Source organism: Megalobrama amblycephala, linkage group LG20 (genome assembly GCF_018812025.1).
Source record: "Megalobrama amblycephala isolate DHTTF-2021 linkage group LG20, ASM1881202v1, whole genome shotgun sequence".
Taxonomy (NCBI): Eukaryota; Metazoa; Chordata; class Actinopteri; order Cypriniformes; family Xenocyprididae; genus Megalobrama; species Megalobrama amblycephala.
The window spans coordinates 27,867,211-27,889,891 of record NC_063063.1 but is presented as its reverse complement, the minus strand read 5'-3'; the positions used below and the strand labels follow the sequence as shown (position 1 = coordinate 27,889,891).

The 22,681-nt window shown below is 37.5% G+C and overlaps 1 protein-coding gene across 7 annotated transcripts in view; it reads left to right on the top strand.

The window, feature by feature from the left end:
• LOC125255269 (cadherin-18) overlaps window positions 1-22,681 on the top strand; it is a 265,912-nt gene that overhangs the window by 153,963 nt on the left and 89,268 nt on the right. For 6 of the 7 annotated variants that reach the window (XM_048170339.1, XM_048170341.1, XM_048170335.1 and 3 more), the window contains one exon: window positions 21,246-21,905. In XM_048170339.1, the coding sequence (XP_048026296.1) occupies window positions 21,672-21,905 (234 nt within the window). In that variant the 5' untranslated portion in view covers window positions 21,246-21,671. Of the gene's footprint in view, window positions 1-13,751; window positions 13,775-21,245; window positions 21,906-22,681 lie in introns of those variants that run through there. The other variant, XM_048170340.1, reaches the window with a different exon arrangement.

Sequence of the window (22,681 nt, the reverse complement as noted above, 5' to 3'; positions counted from 1 at the left end):
AATGTGTATTTCTCAACTCAAACTAGCAACAACAGCAAACAAATGCACAGCGTTTTGAAAATTAAAATATTTTTATGAAATTAAATAACATCTTTGCATTACTGCAAACTTGTTATAATCCCATTTAAGATATTTGTTTCTTTACTAATCTGTAGTGGTTCAACAGATCACAAAATTCACGGTTCGGATCACATCACGGTTATGACGTCACAGATCGGATCATACTTCGGATCAGCACAAAAAAAAAAAAATAATTGGATGGGGGTAACTTAACTTTGCATTTATTACTTAGCCCACTTAAACTATTCTGATACCATAGCATAAACTGCTAGCCTAAATAATACATTATTAAAGGCAAGTGAACAGACTGTAAAAAGAACAAATACTGTACACCAATTACAACAAGCATAGATAAATACTACATAAAGTTACAAATAAAGTATAAGGTCTAACTGTAGTATTAATTTTCATGCACAGAAATGTAATAATTAAATGTAAAATGACACTGTTCATTGTATAAATTCAATATAGATTAATCTTTGTTAAAGCTGTGTTTTGTTGTTTGATTTTCATGACAGACAACAGCAGGTATTTATAGGTTGCTGTCACTTTAAGAGTAAGACATGCACGCACACATCGGACAGATATACATCCGAATTCTCACCTCGTTCAATTAAGACATAACTGAATGTGTTTACATGAATACTTGCTGAGAGGGGTATTTTGACTGACACAATGCGTGTATGTGACCATCCAAGTGCACTGAAAGAGAAATCAATTTGGAGTTCGCGAGCTCTCTGTCTCTCTGTGCGCACGAGCCTTGTATGTATGTGCGTCATGTGCGCACCGATAACTGCATGTTGCGTGCGATACGAATTAAATCCTCTTTCCTCTTCAACCACTACTAATCTGGGTTTATAATCTTATAGCCAAAATATCGCCATATAACAGAGGTAGCGTTTTTTCTTGCCACCAGTTCAGTGACCGTTTGCTCCGCATCCATTTTTACCCGTTCTCTGCGCTGCACACCGGAAAAGTCATGACCATGCGCGCCACACATGCCACTGCCTAAACTGAAACTGACTGGTCTTCTTTTTATTAGCGGTGTATAAAATGGGCAAACAGCTCTCAGATAATGGGTTGTTGTGTCCACACATGTATTTTTTTATTTTTTTATTTATTTATTAACTTATTATTATTTTATTTCATAAAATCGCAGCATTTTGCGTCATATAATCGCACAAGGTTGATATGATTAATCGTGCAGCTCTATCCCCAACCCTGTATATATATATATATATATATATATATATATATATATATATATATATATATATATATATATATATATATATATATGTGTGTGTGTGTGTGTAAGCATATAAAGTACGAGAGGCTGTGCTGTATCGTGAATAGGTCATGGCTGAAGGGCGTTGTTAGCAACCCCTGCAACCCCTTCAGCCGTGACTCATTCATGATACAGCACTAGCCTCGAGTACCTTATTGCTTTTATAAAAAGGTTACCACACAATACAAATATTAAAGGCAAAAAAAATTTAGCAATGCAACTTTCATGAATTAAACTTTCACTAAAGCCTTCCTTCCGCTGGAAAAAAGAAGCAACAGAAGTTACATTATTACGCCATTAGATGGCAGCAAAGTCTGTCTTTATGAGTGTGTCAGTCAGTAGCGAAGACTTTTACATTGAAAAGATTGAATTGTTGTGAACAAGGAACAAGACACAATTGACAAATGCTTTGACTAGAGCTGTCAGTCACGGTAAAACCCCTTAACTGTTAAAAGGACAAGATAATACATCGGACATTTAAACAGATTTTTTATTATGAACATAGGACTGACCTGAAAGAAAATGTTAAATTTGAATCCAGGTAATAAACTCGCTCACTCGATCTTTTTCTCACAATACTCTTCTACATAATACAGTAAGCTTCAATGAACAATATCAGTTGAGAACATACAGTTTACGTTGCTAAGAGTGGTTGCTAAGGGTGTTGTGTAGTGATATACAGAACCGTTGGGTGAAGCGGTCATAGCCATGTTTTATCGTGAATCAGAATCAAGGACAGGAACTTTATATATATATATATATATATATATATATATATATATATATATATATATATATGTGTGTGTGTGTGTGTGTGTGTTTTCTAATTTATTTATAGAATGACTACTAACATGTATAATTCCCCAATAATTTCAGTTTCATGTCTCATTGTTTTTTTCTTTTTTCTCTTACATAAAATAGATTTGACTAAGATCACTATTTCATGTCCAAGCACTGGTAAATAGCCATGTAATAAGTGGGATAATGCAAAGTCATTCTGTCATTGTCAAAAAGTGACCCCCTTCAGGGTATTATGTATAAGACCCTTTTTCCATTATATTGTATACTGTATTTAGGCCTAATACACTGTATCTCATCTTGTATTATTTTGTGTGAATATATGCATATAGAGGTACCACTCTGATGATGCTTTTCTGTTTCCTAGCAACCAAAATGCAGTTAAAGACCTTAGAACCCAGCAGGGAGCTCACTGCGTGTATTAAAACACAGATGAGAAAGAGAGAGACAGGTGATAATACAGTCACACAGATCTGAGAACAAGAACAAGTCACACATCGGGAATAATATTAGAGATGTTATGTGAGGAGAGGAAAGGGAGATTTCATTTAAAGTGAGAAGAAGTTAGACTACGTTCACACTGTAGGCCTTAAAGCTCAAATCTGATTTTCTTGTTCTGCTGTTCACATTATCTATAAATGTGGCCAATATCAGATTTGAGTGTGAACTGGTTACGGTCCTGAACTGACCTGCATGCAGCATGCAGTCATATGGAGGTTACTGAAATCAATATTTATGCGTTCAGTGACTCCCATCAGTGCGGAAATGTGACGAATGTCGATAGAGCAGAGGTATTTAATTAAAGTCCAAAGTGGTCCGGTTTCTATATTTCCTTCAAAGCTGAGGTCTAGACAATACTTTTTTGGAACAGTTATACATTTCCAACTGGGCAGCAGTAGTACTTTGTGATTGAAATGAGGGGGGGGGAAAAATACAGATTTGGGCCAATTTTGTCTGCAAAAACCACAGTGAAAGTTTGTTTCAAGGACTTTTGTGTGTCTCTGTATTTCTCTCTCTCTCTCTCTCTCTCTCTCTCTCTCTCTCTATATATATATATATATATATATATATATATATATATATATATACACACACACACACACACACACACACACACACACACACACACTGATCAGGCATAACATTATGAGCACTGACAGGTGAAGTGAATAACACTGATTATCTCTTCATCACAGGCACCTGTTAGTGGGTGGGATATATTAGGCAGCAAGTGAACATTTTGTCCTCAAAGTTCATGTGTTAGAAGCAAGAAAAATGGGCAAGCGTAAGGATTTGAGCGAGTTTGACAAGTACCAAATTGTGATGGCTAGTCGACTGGGTCAGATCATCTCCAAAACTGCAGCTCTTGTGGGGTGTTCCCGGTCTGCAGTGGTCAGTAACTATCAAAAGTGGTCCAAGGAAGGAACAGTGGTGAACCAGTGACAGGGTCATGGGTGGCCAAGGCTCATTGATGCATGTGGTCCGAATCCAACAGATGAGCTACTGTTGCTCAAGAAGTTAAAAGGGGTGATGAACTGAGAAATCAAATTTTCCTTGAGCTTTTGACATGTAAGAGGTCATCATACTTTAAGAATATCCTGTAAGTTTTAGAGCTGAATTCTTCCTTGTCAGTCCAATAAAAGCTTTAATTGACACCAGACCCAGCAAACGACAGGATTTACAAAAAGGGATCTATGACGTCAAAGGGCAGCAAGCACCGCCTCTGCAGAAGAAGATCAACGCCTATTTCATCCCTGCCTGTTTAACCCCACCCACCGATTCGCGCATGACATGCAATAGAATAGGTAGCCTAAGTAACATAGGCCTACGTGATGCTAAACCAGATCGAGCTACCAAGCAATAAACATGCCGTTGAGAATTACAAAATATTGTACAGTGCCTGGACTCGACAGTAACGCAACAACATGTTAGTAACTGTGTTAATTTTAATGCCTGATCTGATATGTAATGATTCATGTACAGTCAGGTGTTCTTTGTCTGTGTGTCAGTAAATCAAACCCGTGACTAAACGTCAACTTGCGTTGTTTCTCTTAGTAGGATGAAAATAATCTGTTATTTAACAGGTGATTAAATTATATAAAGAAAACGAATCAAAGAAAGCTCCCTTTGCAATAGTTGGAGCAGCGCGCTCAAGCTGTTAGTCAAACAGCGCGAGTTCATCAGTGACTGATGCATATGGGGCTGCATAGCCGCAGACCAGGTCAGGGTGTCCCATGCTGACCCCTGTCCACCGCCGAAAAGCACTAACAGTGGACACGTGAGCATCAGGACTGGACCACGGAGCAATGGAAGAAGGTTGCCTGGTCTGATGAATCACGTTTTCTTTTACATCGCGTGGATGGCCGGGTGCGTGTGTTGCTTACCTGGGGAACACATGGCACTAGGATGCACTATGGGAAGAAGGCAAGCTGGCGGAGACAGTGTGATGCTTTGGGAAATGTTCTGCTGGGAAACCTTTGACAACCTTTACCACCTACCTAAGCATTGTTGGCAGACCATGTACACTCTTTCTTGGAAATGGTATTCCCTGGTGGCTGTGGCCTCTTTCAACAGGATAATGCGCCCTGCCACAAAGCAAAAATGGTTCAGGAATGGTTTGAGGAGCACAACAACGAGTTTGAGGCGTTGAATTGGCCTCCAAATTCCCCAGAATCTCAATCTAATCGAGCATCTGTGGGATGTGCTGAACAAACAAGTCCGATCCATGGAGGACTCACCTCGCAACTTATAGGACTTAAAGGATCTGCTGCTAACATCTTGGTGTCAGATACCACAGCACACCTTCAGGTGGAGTCCATGCCTCGAATGGGTTAGGGTTGAAGGGGGAATATATATTAATTTCACTGTTTTTTGTACTCTTGATAGTATTTTTTGGTCTTTCTAATCATGATTCTTTTGACTACAGCAAAACAAGAGATGAAACTGAACAGTTTTTTTTTTTTTTTTTTTTTTTTTTCATATGTGATCTTTCACTCTTTCACTGTTGTTCACATGTGCAGCGCCTGCATGCCTGGGCTTTTGAGCATCTTTGGGCAGAGTTCACGCTGCAATTTTTAAAGATGATGGGGTTTCTACCTGCTGCATACACATTAGATCATCAAAAACTACAGTGCCAGCTGTACTGGAATGCATTCATTATGTCTGATTCTTCTGATTGGATGAGCCATCATTAAAGGTGCTATAGAGGATGATTTTCGACGACTGAGAAACCAAAGACTGTTAGTGAGTTTTTTAATTAAGTGCATGCGTAAGAACAACACCCCCTCCTTCACAGCTCATTTCGAGGGAACGCCTCCAAAAACTCGTGCACGAGTATTGGAACACGAGTGTTTGTTTACCACCGGCATTCGCTGTGTCGTGTTAGTGGATTCATTATGTCAGACTCACCGCAGGTAACTCATAATCTGCAGTTGTTACTCCTGTCTCCTGACAAAAACATTGCTTGCGGCGCCTGTGGAGTGTGGAAAGTTACTGGAGCGCGCACGTCTCTCACAAGGAACATAATGGCAGTGATTGACAAGCCAGAGGGCCAATCATTTATGCGATGATCACACAAATGATTGGCTGATGTTTTTAAGGACCCTACCTCGTGCACAGATGATGTATATTGATATTATTCCTTTCAGTGCACCTAATAAATAGTCTTTTATCAGTTAGTAAAGACAGTTTCAAGTAATATTGCAAAAATGTATAAAACAAAACATCTTCTGTTGCACCTTTAAAGGTCCCGTTCTTCGTGATCCCATGTTTCAAACTTTAGTTAGTGTGTAATGTTGTTGTTAGAGTATAAATAAAATCTGTAAAATTTTAAAGCTCAAAGTTCAATGCCAAGCGAGATATTTTATTTAACAGAAGTCGCCTACATCGAACGGCCAGTTTGGACTACATCCCTCTACTTCCTTCTTTAATGACGTCACTAAAACAGTTTTTTGACTAACCTCCGCCCACAGGAATACACAAGAGTTGCGTTTGTAGAGTGTGTTTGTCGCCATGTCGTCGAAACGCTGTTATTTTCATCCCGCAGTCCAATCACCGGGTCTGATTCCGGCTCAAATTGATAGGGTAAAATTAAATACATGTTTACAATAACACTGAGCGTGTGCATCTCCACGTTATGGTAAGAGGCGTGACCTTTCCGGGCAAGGTTCGCTAAGCTGCTGTCGAATCACAACACAGGAACCGCTGGCACAATCAGAACTCGTTACGTATTTCTGAAGGAGGGACTTCATAGAACAAGGAAGTCATCAGCCCGTTTTTATGACAACAGCAGGAAACAGCGGTATACAGATAAGTAAATTATGTGAAAAATACTGTGTTTTTTGACACGCGAAACATGAACACATGTTATATTGCACACTATAAACACAATCAAAGCTTCAAAAAACCACGAAAAACGGGACCTTTAAAGCTGTTTTAAAATGCTAATAAATGTACACCTGCGACCGCACACAGCGGCATTATATAAAAGTCATTATAAATACTTTATAATGCATTACAAGCTTCAAGTGGTACTGAAACAACCATTAATATATTTATAAAGCATTACACCTTTACACTTCTTTTGTTTATGTTATGATGTTGTTATCACACACAGTTATGAATTTGGCATGATAATGCATTATTGTTTTGCAAGTAGTATAAACATATAGTAAATTATATTAAAATGTATAGTAAAAACTTTCTCCAATGAATCAAATTCACATTTTATTATATTTATTTTATTTTTGTTTTTGACATGTGACATCCAAATTATATTAGAAAAAAAATATATATAGCATTTTTTTTTTAAAATAAAATTATCATTTTTAATCAAGTGAATTAATATAACATTATTATATTTTTTTTATTAGTGTGTGTATTTATTTGAAATACGACATCCAAATTAATTGTGAAAACCAAAATTTAATAAACTAAAATTTATTGGTAACACTTTACAATAAGGTTCTATTTGTTAACATTAGTTAACTAACAATGTAAAAATGATGTGCAAAGTTCTTCGTAGTCTTGACTTGTCTGGGTCACATCTGTATTTTCACATTGTTTCTTAATCGTTTCTATAGTGTAAATGTCGTCCTGCACATGGATAGCTACGAGATGAAATCATCTGCAAAATCAGTATTCTGTTCAATGGTAGAAATTTGCGACCAGTACAGGTTCCGCCCAGCCCAACATACTGTAGGACTTGTGCTGGGCAGCACTGCACAGTTAAGAGCTTTTTGTTGCTACATGATATCAGTGAAACCATAACTCAACGTGTGCTGCAATGCAGCAAGGGAATACGATGAGGAGAGAGAGAAACAGAGAGAGAGATGAAGAGAGTTTTAAAGGTAAATAGACTGTCAGAGTGAAAATGGCTCTCTGCAGAGTGTAGCAGATGGATACTGTCTCAGAGGCAGTGTCCTCCTTCTGTGATGAGAAAGACAGGAGAATCCCTTCTCTTTTTCCCTCCCTCCTTCCTTTCCTCTCTCTCCTGCCCCTCCCTCTCCATTTCTTCATCAAACGTGTGGCAGATGGGATGCAGGAGTGATTTAGGCCACTAAACCCGAGCAGAGAATGTCGCTTACACTGGCTTTCGTGGCTTCGTGTTGTCTTCTAAAATGGCTGCAGACATGCCAGAAGAACAGAACAAGAAAGCTGTCACTTTCCTCTGGATCCATGATCCAACAATGAGAAGAGAAGAAGAATGAGTAAGACGGGGACTAGTAATATGCTCAGATGAACAGAAGAAATATAGAGAACTGTTGGGTGAATTCACCATCAGTTTAGCTCTCAGTTGTTTCAATTGAGGTATCAACTCAGATTCCTGTGGAGAAAAATGAGAAACAAATTGGTTGACAGAGTATAAAGCTAAGTAAAATGCAGTATAGCTCAGATCATATGGTCTTTCTGAATTTGAGAATGAGAAATCTTTTCATATTCATACTGAAATTAAATCTTGGCAAATTTAAGCAAAATTTGGTACAGTGCATCACTGACAAAAACAAATAGTATAGTACAACCGCCCCAGACCTACATAGTTCATCTTAAATTTCATACAGTTGATTGATGCGAACATGATGGACAACAGCTGACTGCATGATGTAGCCTATAGAATGCAGTTATATGCCCCTAAAATTCAAGAGATTGGGGCAAAAATGCCCTTGTATGAGTTTTTGTCTCATATTATGATATAGTTTAGCATTATCACACAAGTGCTGTTTTTGTCCCAAGTAGCACAAGTGCAAATGTGATATTGATTTAATACAACAGTTCAATAAGTAAGAAGTTAATATTGTTATATTTTAGACACATTATTGTCTGCTTTTGTTCAGTTTTGCCAATGAAAATATTACCTATAAAGCCAGAGATGAACTGTTGTGTGTCTCTGAGCAACACACAGTGGTGATTCGTCACTGGATGAATCTGCATTTTGAGCGAATCAGTTGGGTGAACCAATCCCTGCGTCCCAATTCGCCTACTTATACTACGCCCTTAAAGTATGTACTCTTTCTGTGAACAAAAAGTGCTTACTTTTGAGTGTGTAGCAAAAGAGTAGACAAGCTTTGGGACATACTATCACGTCATACAATTGCGTCTTTGCTCTCTGTCGCATCCTGTCACTGTGAACTGACCTGTCAATCATCTTACATCATCCACATTTCATTTTGCTAATTTCCTACCATATCGGAGAGAAATGCAGCACGTTGATCAGCAGTCGTGGGTCTTTCATGTGGAGAACTCTCCTCATATTAATGCATAATGATGCATTTAAGAGTTAATGGCCAACCGGATCTTTATAAAAGTCCACATTGGTATTTGCAGATGAAAAATAACATGGATAACATTAAATAAATATTTTCTATCAGGTTGAAATGATTATTAGTAACTCAAACCTCTCAGCGTCGATCGCGTATATCCGCCATGTTTTGTAGTTTTTTAACACTTTTTACTCGTGTTTGTAGTTCTGAACTGAATCCTCGTCCAACGCGCAATGGGTTATGGGCAATATTAGCCTTTATAGTGTGCACGGATCCACACTTCGAAAATCTACCGGAAATAGTAGACCATCCGGGGACTTTTGGCATACTCTTTTCAACATACTATGCTTTGGGACACACTTATTTTAATCTCACATACTATTTAGGATGGATAGTAATGACATTGGGACGCAGGGAATGATTCAATGGCGCATTCATAAAGGAGAGCCATTTACTTGATTCCTGAATGAATCAGCCATTTGGAAAAAAAAAAAAAAAAAAAAAATCAAATGAAAAAAAAGACTCAATGACTTACTAACCATGACATTTACCACCACCTACTGACAGTTTTGGTTTCTTATTTAGAGTATAATTTCATTAAAAAATGTAATTCATATTTCCACATCAATTAAAAAAAAAAAAAAAAAACATTAAAAGGATAGTTTATCCAAAAATGAAAAATCTATCATCATGAAACAATCATGGTCGTTGTTTTGTAATGTCTATTTGATGTTTTTCTCATTTAACACAACAATGACTTTACATTTTCATTTGGAAATAATTTATCTGTCAAAATTGGTGTGTGATTAATTTGTGAGTAATTAATTAATTAATTAATTAATTGCCACATTGTGTAATTAATTAGATTAAAAAATTTAATTGCTTGACAGCCATAATTTTATTTCATTGTATGTGTTATTTTATATGAGATTACTCTGGTCTCCATTTTATTTTATTTTATTTTATTTTATTTTATTTTATTTTATTTTATTTTATTTTATTTTATTTTATTTTATTTTATTTTATTTTAAACTGAACTGGTTTATTTATGTGAGATTACTCTGGTCTCTATTTTCCTTAATTTGATGTTTTTCTCAGGAGAAAAAAAAAAGAAAAGTTCTGAGAAACAGTAGCCAGTGTCTCTGTTTGCTATCTGTAATCTCATTGCCAACCAGAAGTATGTAGGAGATCTTACTTGTGAATGTTTCTTCACACATAATTTGACTGATCATCCACCCGGCATCTCTGTGTGACAAGTCCAAAAGAAAGAAAGCTGCCCGCTGCTGCATGGCGTCATGAATAATCGCAAACAAGATCTCTTCTCACTTTTAACTGCCTTCAGAAATCAAAACTGTCATTTCCTGCAGGTGCCGTGCGATTTATTTCTGACATTGCAACACAGGCAACCAGAAAACACAATGTGGCCTTCTCACCTTCAGCTGCCAAAAGATAGTGGAAATTGCTCACATCACTGAATGAATATTCATGAAGTGTTGGAGAGATTTGTTCACAATGTAACTCCAGTTGTATGAGTATCATTTCAGCCTCTGTGTGTGTGTGTGTGTGTGTGTGTGTGTGTGTGTGTGTGTGTGTGTGTCTAAGTGCTTTCATTGGTGAGCGTCTGATCTTTCCGAACTTTTATGTATATTTCATGATGTAAGCTGGGAGAATTTGGCAGTCAGTGTACATACATTAGTTGAGCATTCACGAAAACATACAGAGGAACACAGAAAGCAAACCTGTTATTAATGACACCTTTCTCACCTCCCCAAAAGCCTCTTCCAGCCCTGTTATTTGAAGCTCTTCCAGTATTGCAAATTACATGTCAATTCTAAGATTATTTGTTTACAAACATCTCATAAACATTAAGGTGCTTTCACACTCGTGCGTTTGGCTCTGTAATCTCATTAACATTCACAGGTATTCATATGCACAGCAAACACATTTGTGTATGTTTGGATATAGGAAGATAAAATGTACAATATCAACATAGTTTCTAAAATGTAAACCCATAGCTAGAAACTTTTTAATCACAGATTTAGAAATTAATTTTTAAAGGATTAGTCCACTTTTAAATACACTTTTCCTGATAAATTTACTCACCCCCATGTCATCCAAGATGTTCATGTCTTTCTTTCGTCAGTCGAAAAGAAATGAAGGTTTTTGAGGAAAACATTCCAGGATTGTTTCTCCTTACAGTGGATTTCAATGGCTACCAACAGACTGAAGGTCAAAATTACAGTTTCAGTGCAGCTTCAAGGGCTTTAAACGATACCAGATGAGTAATAAGTGTCTTATCTAGCGAATCGATCGGTCATTTTCGAAAAAAAATAGAACCGTTTATGCTTTATAAACAAAATATCGCCTTGAACGTACTTTCCGCTTCCGCATTCTTCATAACGCTTACGCTGAATGTCCTACGCCTTCCCTATTCTACTTACGGAACGAACGAAACGGCGCCAGTTTCGTTCGTTTTTCCGTAACTTGAATAGGGAAGGCGTAGGACATTCAGCGTAAGCATTATGAAGAATGCGGAAGCGGAAAGTACGTTCAAGGCGATATTTTGTTTATAAAGCATAAACGGTTGTATTTTTTTCGAAAATGACCGATCGATTCGCTAGATAAGACCCTTATTCCTCATCTGGTATCATTTAAAGCCCTTGAAGCTGCACTGAAACTATAATTTTGACCTTCAACCTGTTGGTAGCCATTGAAATGCACTGTAAGGAGAATAATCCTGGAATGTTTTCCTCAAAAACCTTCATTTCTTTTCGACTGACAAAAGAAAGACATGAACATCTTGGATGACATGGGGTGAGTAAATTTATCAGGAAAAGTGTATTTAAAAGTGGACTAATCCTTTAAGTCAACTTATGCATCTAATTGAATGTTCAAATGTTAAAAAATATTTGGATTTAGAGACCCACCAAATGGTGCCATTTATAGGTAGACCAATATTAAAGAAGCATTAATCAATTAAGTAATGTAAATTGCACTATATGATCATTTATAATCTCTTCTATGGCATGGTAATTGGTCTACTTCACTGTTAGACCGATTACTCTTCCATCTGTCTGACAGTGTGTTCTAACAGCGGTTATCATTAGTCTTTCTCTCTTCTGCCTTAGGTAGTTTGACCCTCTATACCTCCCTCTCTCCTTCTGTAGTTTGATATCAGCAGAGGGCCCAGACTGAGAAATCACAGCAGGTCATGAAAATACTCGCTCCAGGCAACACAAGGCCTCATTCTCTTCCTCTCCATCTCATTTCTCTGCTCTAATGTTATCGACTCGCAGTACTTTTTGGTCTTACTTGTTCTTATCTTTCTTCCTCCTCTTTGTAAATGTTCTCACATATGTATTATTGTGTTAAACAAAATTCAGATGTGTTTCCCAAATGAACTCTATATGTTTACACAATTTAAAATAGCTGTTTTCTGTTTGAATATGTTTTGAAATGTAACTTATTCTGATGGCAAAGCTGAATTTTCAGCATTAATCCTCCAATCTTCAGTGTCACATGCTCCTTCAGAAATCAATCGAATATGCTGATTTGCTGCTCAAGAAACATTTCTTATTATCAATGTTGAAAACAATTGTGCTGCTTAATATTTTGCAGGGCTCCAGACTGCGCCTAAAACGGTCGCATTTGCGACTAAAAATATTAATTTGCGAGTGATATTTTTGCTGAGGTCGCCATTGGCAACCATACAAATTCACACGTTATGACTGTAAAATTTGAATGTTATTTCCGTGTTCCGTGATCAGTAGCCTATCGCAACATTTGCTGTGTTGACGTAATTAAATGAGATGCTGCGTGTGAATGTTTCACTGAGTTAAAGCGCCAAAATATGAACAAGTAGGGAAAAATTTCACACACCAAACAGACACCAAAGAACTAGAGCTGATAAAAGCCGACTGTGTTGTCGCCTCGCATTGCCTGCGTCGGTGCAAAACAGCTGCATCTGAACACACCGTTCTACTCCTGCTTAAAGGTCCCGTTCTTCATGATCCCATGTTTCAAACTTTAGTTAGTGTGTAATGTTGTTGTTAGAGTATAAATAAAATCTGTAAAATTTTAAAGCTCAAAGTTCAATGCCAAGCGAGATATTTTATTTAACAGAAGTCGCCTACATCGAACAGCCAGTTTGGACTACATCCCTCTACTTCCTTCTTTAATGACGTCACTAAAACAGTTTTTTGACTAACCTCCGCCCACAGGAATACACAAAAAAGGGGGCGTGGTCTTTTTGCGCTCCCACGGAGAAGAGCAAGAGTTGCGTTTGTAGAGTGTGTTTGTCGCCATGTCGTCGAAACGCTGTTATTTTCATCCCGCAGTCCAATGACCTTTGTTTGGCCTTCCCAGGGACGCTGTACTTAGAGATCAATGGTTACAATTTATGTTTAACTCGGTTCCCGAAAATTATAATTGTGGTATCCTTACTGCAATAGTTAATGTTGGACTGCAGTGCACACAATGGCCACAAGAGGGGACTATGTTTATGTATATGGCTGTTTTCCGTATGAGGTACTCTTCTGAGTGTGTGCTAACGTTGTACATTTTCTGTCGCTGCTTGTGGAGATTAAAGAGTTCAGTCTCTCGGGAATTATTGTCTTTTGTGTTCATTCGGCACAACACCACAATAATCCACATGTAAAACTATGTGCAGCACACGTTATGGTAAGAGGCGTGGCAAGGTGCGCTCAGAGCCATCTCTATGGCTCTGGGTACGCTAAGCTGTTGTCGAATCACAACACAGGAACCGCTGGCACAATCAGAACTCGTTACGTATTTCTGAAGGAGGGACTTCATAGAACAAGGAAGTAATCACCCCGTTTTTATGACAGTGGAAACAGCGGTATACAGATAAGTAAATTATGTGAAAAATACTGTGTTTTTTTTACACGCGAAACATGAACACATGTTATATTGCACACTATAAACACAATCAAAGCTTCAAAAAAACATGAAAAATGGGACCTTTAAAGGAGACAACTGCATATTTCTTCATATAAATTTGTCTATATTCGTCATTCAAAATAGGAAACCGGCTCTACAGACTGCAGATACACACACAATGCAGCGCGTGCTTACCGTTTGAATATCAATCATGCTGATCACTTTCATTATTCCACTCCGCTCATGCTCATCAGATAAATGTAAGGTCATTAAAAGTCTTCAGTGCCTTAAACAGTATAACAAGAGTATAAACGATCATTTTAAGGCATCTTATATTTTGTGGATGGAAAAACAAATCACGATACTCCCTAATGTGATTATTATTAAATTAAATAAATGTGAGCGCTTTATGTTTTAAAGTCAACAGATGGCGCTGTTGCGCGTTCTTCAGAGCATGGCATTCAATGATTAGCGCACATTTGTCAACTGATTGCTTATGAACTAATGCTGATCAATTTTCAAAAAGTTTACTCTATATTATTTATATTATATTGTGTTGTAAACGGTTCTAGCAACATATTTTTTTAATCCTCATCTGAACTTGAATGAGCAGCAAAAGTAAAATACAAACATTTCAAAATAAGAGTCCCGCTGTATTTCAAAGTAATCAAAGTCAAGCAGTATGTATATTCATGTGCCCCTATTTGTTATTTGGTTACACAAACCAAATTTAATATATTTATATATTTATTTCCATATATTTTTATTTATTTTCATTTGGTTCAAAGTAAACTGTTATAGCTTCAGCAAGGAAGGACTAAGAACGTTATTTGACACACATTATTCAATGTAAAGATTTTACTAGCATCAGGGTTATTATAGTTAACCCCTTTACGTTCAAGGATCGGCGACGGCCTCACATGTGACATTGTTTACATTGATCGCTTGTTTACAATAAATTTTATCAAGTAAAATGATCAAGTTGAGTGAAATTTATCAAGTTGTGTGAAAGATACAAGAATGCTGATTCAACCTGTACAAGCATTATACAATCAAGATAACTTGTTATTCTGTATGACCGTGAATAATTTCCTAAGACAACAAAAGAGAGGGGGTGTCCTTACCTTTTTGTGTCGTGGAACTGTAATGTTTGGCAGTATAATGGTGACATCGACGTTTTTTTCCATGGGAAGAGTCCAGTACACGATTTCCATAGTAAATATTTGTCCAAAAGCATGCAAACTGGTATAAAAATCGATATAACTTCTATTGTTTACATCCTGTAAGCGCTATTCACGGGTGCGCTGTCATGTTTATTCGACGAACTGTCCACATCTAGCGCTTTATTCAATGAAATATAACTTATCACTGTATTTAGTAGAGTGTCTGTAAATGAATGAGAACAGCCCAGAAGATGTGCGATGAAAACTCGACACATAAACATGTATAAAAAAAAAGTTGACAGGCGCTTTCAGTGACGTGTGATTACGCACAGGCAAACGTAAGTGGGAAAAAAAGTAAAAAGACAGCAATGGCAAACTATTGTGTTGTCATGTAACGTTAGCCTATGCAATAACGATTACGCCAATGTGTTGATTTGCATAATCTCGCGTGTAATACATTGTTGTTTAGTGTGCGTAACAATTTGCTTCCAGGAAAAATAGCGCACGCCCGCTGGCGTGACGCAAATATAAGGGACACACACACCTGCTGGCCACTAGCACTCGCACTGCTAGCATAATCTCGCGTGTAATACATTCGTCAGCCATGGATCAGCGTCGTGCACAGAAGTTGTTTTCTCCTGTTTCTGAAATTTATTTCATTTTATATCATTTATTTGAAATAGAAATGTTTTGTAACATTATAAATGTCTTTACTGTCACTTTTCATCAATTTAATATGCATTTTTCATTAAATAAATGTTACTGTTGCTTTGTCCGACAAGCCTTGGCGCTGTCACGCCACACACTGAAAAATACCATCACAGAGCAAAGAGGACACTGACAACACGTCGACAGACAAGACAGAGCAGGTTACTTTTGATATTTAACAAAGTCCCAGCTTTCAAACTGTGTAATTTGTACAGAAATTCGAATAAAAAAACGTTTTGTGGCTCTTTAATGTGTCGTGACAGATTGCTGTAGCTCCTCAGCTCAAGCGACTCGTGAACCTTCCTACTAGTTAATTTATAGAATCAAAAAAAACATGAATGAACATGAGAAAGAATGTTGTTTCAAATGTGGAAAGACAGTACACACCATTTTTCAAATTCAACTCCACCGAGGTTAATCTTCTAACTCCTGACGGCTTTGTCGGACAAAATGGCAGATTCTGTGTTATGATTGCGTGATATAAAGTCAGAATTGTGAGTTATAAAGTCTGAATTGTGATATAAAGTCAGCATTGCATGATATAAAGTCAGAATTGCGAGTTATACAGTCAGAATTGTGATATAAAGTCAGAATTGCGAGTTATAAAGTCAGAATTGCGAGTTATACAGTCAGAATTGTGAGTTATACAGTCAGAATTGTGATATAAAGTCAGAATTGCGAGTTATACAGTCAGAATTGTGAGTTATACAGTCAGAATTGCATGATATAAAGTCAGAATTGTTAGATATAAACTCACAATTGTGTGTTATAATGTCCAGTTGTGAGGGAAAAAAGATTGCGAGTTTATATCATGCAACTTCTGATTTTAAAACAGAATTGTGAGTTTATATCTCGCAATTCTGAGAAAAAAGTCAGAATTGTGAGATATAAAGTCAGAACTGCATAATAAAAACTTGCAATTGTTAGATAAAAAGTCACAATTACTTTTTTTTTTTTTTTTTTTACTGTAGAAGCGTAAACAAGCTTCCGTAATTTAAAGTTATATTTTTTATGGGCTTTTTGTGCCTTTATTTGGAAAGGACAGTAGAGAGCAGACAGGAAAGCATTGGGCAGAGAGAGGGGGGCAGGATCAGCAAAGGACCTCGAGACGGGAATCGAACTTGGGTCGCCGTGAACACATTTGCGTCATATGTCGGTGCACTAACCACTATAAGCTATTGGCGCCAACAAGCTTCTGTAATTTAATGCATGCTTGATGAATAAAAATAGTATTAATAAAAAAGTAATTTAATAATAAAAAAAATATGTGAAATAATATAAAATATAGTATGTTTAATATAAAATGTTAATAAAATCAAAAGAATATCATCTGAATATGAATAATAACTCACTGCATGTTTCTACTGTTCTTTTGAGAAACTGTTCTAAACACTACTGATATTCCATTTTACTGGCTAAAAATAATACAGATTTATAAGGCAGAACCCAATACTGATTTTGTAATCTAAACCATTATGGCTTGAAATACCTATCCTGCTGCTCTCTGATCAGACAGTAGAGAAAGTCCCCACCACTGTATGAATACCTCCCTACTGGAAACCAGCTGCCATTGATTGAACACAGCTGTGAGCCTTAACCAATGGACTGAGAGGAAAAGAAATGGGGGTGGTGGATGGAAAGGGTGTTTTAATTATAATCAGGAATACAATCATTACATCAGCGCTCTGATTGAAGAGCAACTCAGGAGGTGCTGACACACATGCACACACACACACACACACACACACACACACATCAGAGCAATTTAAATCCCAAACACACCTTGTCAAATCCAGTCCACAGGATAATGCCCCACCACCTCACCTCAGAGAGCAGCAGTGCAGAGGTTGAAGCCAGTCAGTTCACTCAGGGCCATCTTAGTAACACCTCTGGGGCACTTCTTCCGGATGGATGGATGGATGGATGGATGGATGGATGGATGGATGGATGGATGGACGGACGGACGTGTTCCTGGATCAACATGTTTTATTGATCCTGGAACAACATTCCTGTCTGAAAATGTTAGTATATCCTTAACCTAACCTTACCCATAAGTTATCCCTAGAATCAGAGGGAAATTCTAGGTGAATAAGAATGGTGTAGAAGCAACTAACCCTTGTTGTAAGCCTAAACATGACATAAACTGTAAACTTGCCCCTAAAATCTGATTGGTTGATTGGAATGTTGTTCCAGAACATGGTGTACTTGGTGAGATCATGTTTACAATATATATTAGGTGTCTAACGATAAACGTATTCGCAGAAGGGGGCACGGAACGGAGCAGAACATGGAAAATTAGGTATAGGAGGGTTGGACTTAACAGACGTAGGCTGAAAAGAGCTGTGCATGTAAACCTCAATCTCCTGATCTCAAGAGGAGCTCTAGCCACTGATGCTAGAGACTGCAGTCTTTAGCCTCCTTGTTAGAGGACCCGACTCCCATGTCGGCGGACCCGGGTTCGAGTCCCGTTTAAAGAGGGTGGTTTGAACAGGAGGGGTTAGACTTGAGCTTTAAAAAATTAAACTTATTTTTATTATATTTTTATGAAGCTTGTGTGCTGTTTTCTAAGTCTTATAAGGCATACAGTAGCTTTGTGTAAGGCCAGATCTAAATGTGAGTTATTATTCACTAAACATTGTGTCATGTTTTATGTTCAGGGTCTCTTCCAGTAACCGCACTTTGTGAAACACTTCACTGATTATACATACAAGGTCTTGTTTTGTGGAAGTGTCCTTCTGCTATTTGCTATCCAGCTGATTGAATTGAGTTACATTGAAGGGATAGTCCATAGACACAGGTATGTTTAGGATAGTTTTTTGACTGAGAACGCTGACACTCTTGTATTCTTAAGAGCAGTCCATTCCTGACAGATCAGGATGCACACTTCTCTTTTTTTAAACCACGATACACAATTTGTCTCCCTCTCAGATGGAAGTCTTGATTTAACAACTAGCTCTTTTTATAGGTGTCACCAGTGACTAAATGCGAGCTGCATTATTTCCCGAGTGAAGAGCTTGCTCAAACATGAGGATTATCCAAGAATCCAGAACATATTTTTAATCCATGTACATTTTTTAAGGGGATTTCCACTGTTTACCGTTTAAAGGATTTGACGCCCATGACAGTATTAGATTTGGAAGCTTCCAAATGCTTTTAGATGCATTGGTTGAGTTATATTCTCATCCATGCTCAAGCTGTAGTGGTTTCTTAGTTGGATGTTCTGTCGTCCTGAAATTAGCTGGCTTTAAAGAAATGCAAACTGTTGAATGCATACACATTGGATTTCTATATTAAAAACTCAATTTACTGTAGATACAGACCATTCCATGAGATTATTAATTGATGCATGCATATGTTCTTTATATTAGTTAAGGCACACAAAAGAAAGCTCTAATGGAGTTTGTTCATTAGCTGAACCAGAATAATTCAAAATACAGGCATCTGTGGTTTCATGAAGAACCTGTAACATCCATAGAACATTTCCATTCCACAAAAAGTTCTTTATAGTGGAATAAAGGTTCTTCTGATTATTAAAATGTTCTTCACACTAAGAACTGTTAAGAAGTGTTCATCGAAATGTTGTTTTGGGAACCAACAATGGTTCACCTATGGCATTGCTGCAAATCTTTAAGATTTCATAGTCAGATTGCATTGCAGCAAAAGTTTATCATTTTTATGGTTGCATGAAGAACTTTCACTCTTGCAAATCCTGCATCTTTGACATGCACCATTCTCGTTTAAATCAAATTTTCAGCATTCTCTGATGCAGCATAAATGGTCATTTGCAGGCGACCCTAATAAAACTGTATGTTAGCATAAACATATTTTTAGTCAAGTCAGAATTACTTGCTGTGGTAATTGACTGAATGCAAAATCCTCTACATTTCTCACATTTCATGATATTTTATAATATTTCTGACCTTTTAAACCTTGATGAGAGTGCTGTTAGTTCATAGAAAGGGATTAGCATTTCTGCATTCATTAAACTAAATATGCCGCTCGCAGCTCCAAACTATGATCTCTCACATTTCATGATTAAATGTTTGCCTTCTGTTTATTACTGAAGCATGACGAAAGTGTCTTGTCCTTGCCTGGTTTAGCAACCCCCTTATATCACCAAGAACACTCAAAAATTTCAGGTTACACAAGTGCAATCCTTCTGAGAGATAATCATTTTACATTCGATATACTTTGACATCTTCATATTAACTCATCTACATGCTGCTAATTTTAGGATGAGAAACTATATTTGACTGCATTGTGAATGTGTTCTGTCTGCAATGCAGTCACTGCATATGACTGAATCCAAAGGTACTGCATTATGCCAAGCCTTGTTAAACAGCAAAATATTGATTATAACTTGGAGATAATTAGTTACGGACTTACTGCGCCAAGCATCTGTTGTTTTGGTTCTCTGTAAGGAAAATTCATAAATTACTTTTAATGGAATTGTTCACCCAAAAATGAAAAATCCGTCTTCATTTACTCACCCTCATGTTGGTCCGACTCTGTTATTGAGAAATCTTTCATAAAAGATGAAATAGGAATGAAAGAATGTCCAAGTGGATGCTGAGAATAAATGATGACAAAATGTTCATTTTTGGGCAAACTTTCCTTTACCATCGGTGTAAATTGCCATTTTACTTGTTTAATCTTTCAGAGAAGTAATAACAGTATATTATGCATAATTGCCTGCAACTAACCCTAAACCAAACCCTAAGCCTAACCATATAGTAAGTACGTTATTATTACACCATACTTACATGTATAATTACACTGTAACAAGGACACCTTAAAATAAAGTGTATCCAAATTTTAAATGTCAAAAATATTGAATTGTAAAAAGTGCCCGGTCCACACATAATGGATTCACACTGAATCTGAGTTTGCTGAAACTATGACTAAATAGCTAATTGAATATTGGTTAAATTTATCAAGGGAAAGTCGTTTCAGATTTTGAATTAAAATTACAAAGACAAAAGCTGCATCGGAAATCGCATACTAAGTAATCGCAAATAAGAAATTACTTCGCAAACGCTAAAAAGTATGTCCTGTTTAGTATGAATGCGTGTAATATGAATGAATTTCGGACGCGCTACATTTGCCATGTTGTCATAATCAAGTGACCAACATCATACCAGCATCAGCTGCATTGCTTGATTTTCATTCATAAATCCTCTCCTGTGGCCCCATGGGATAGTAGGCACACTTCAGAATCTCGCCCGAAGTAGTAGGTCATCTGGGTGCTTTTTGTCTGCTCTTTTATGAGCACTGTGAATTCGGACATACTACTCTTGTCACATACTGTTTTTCACCTACTATAGTATACGATTTGGGATGTAGTAACACTTTCTCTTGAAATGCCATGTACTGATGAATCTTTTACAACGAAGACCAGCAACATGCATTTAGTAAAATAAATGGTCAATTTTAATTCTATGTTGACAAAAAGGCACATTAAGCAATGATGCTGTACCAATAATTAAATGTATTTTGAGATGTTCCTTTTCTTGTGGTATCATGCAACAATATGAAACATTAAAATTGCTTGTGCAACTCATCTTTTCACAGGAGATTCAACATGGCCGCTGCTGTCGTCTCACACGTCTGCATCCGGGCTTGAACGCATCTGCGTTCTTCCTCGAGTGCTCTTAGAGTGCATGATGTAAATGCATTCCGACTGCCTTTCCAAGATGAACGACTGAAATATGAACCTCGTTCAAGATTTCTGGACCTCCAGGTCTGACATCTGATTAAATCAAGCCCCTCAAACGACCATCAGAGAGGGGGAATAAGGAGTAGAGGTGGCTGCTGGTTGGTGGAGGACGAGGACGAGGAGGTGGAGGAGGAGGGGGGTTTGGAAACCATCTATATCCTTTGGAATATACCATTTGTGGAATATCACTGTGTATTTGGAATATTGCAGAACTTTGGGAGTTTTGCTGTAGTTTTTGGAATCGTTTCGGAATATTAGGAATTTCGATCCCGTTCGCAGTCATGAAGGTGAACCCGAGCTCTTGTTTGTGTCCTGTACTTTTGTGCCTGTGTTTTCTGGAGAGGGGTTATGAGGCGAGCCATTACGGCCAGGCCAAAGTCATTTCCAGGAGCCACAATGCAACTCACAACCACACAGAAACAGAGGTCCACCATCGGCCCAAGCGGGGATGGATATGGAACCAATTCTTTGTCTTAGAGGAACACATTGGTCCAGATGCACAATATGTAGGAAAGGTAAGCATGAAATTTCCTCTGGAAAATGTTCAATTCCCTTATTTTGTAATTGTTACCTCCCACGTCACTTTATACATTCAGCATGTAAAACAGAAAGTGTTTGATTCCTACCTTTGACTCCTACCATCCCTGCTGAAAATATATACTTATTCTTAGTCAGTATAAGTTCATTGATTGATTTTAATGGAATTAATCAGAGAGAAGATAATTTGTGCAGTTTACTTTTTCTGTGTTATTTTTAATATATGATAGTGTTTAGGTTACGTCACAGCAATGAATAATTATTCGCAGCATGAAAACAACAACAACAACAACAAAAAGACTACAACCAGTCTAAACTGGTGTCCATTAGCTGGCCTTCTAGCCTGCTCATAGCTGGTTTAGCAGGCTGGTTTTAGAGGGGTTTTGGCCAATTCTTCAGATGGTCAGGCTGGTCTTAGCTGGTCCAGCTGGGAGACCAGCTGACCAAACAGGTGAACACCAGATTGGCCAGGTTGAAAGACCAGCTTGACCATCTTAAACCAGCTAAGACCAGCCAACCAGCTTTTTTTCTTAAGCAGTGTCTTTTGTTTGTTTTCCTGGAAGGAAAGGACTTTAAATGAGTATATCTGTCGACCAACTTTAGGAGTACACTACCATATAGATGACCTTTAATCTAATAAACAAGGCAACAAGACTCAATTGTGATTTTAAACCAGCCTAAGGTGGTTTGGTGGTCTTATCTGAATTAAGATGGTTAGGTTTCCCAACCTTGGCAGCTGCGCACCCTTGTAGAA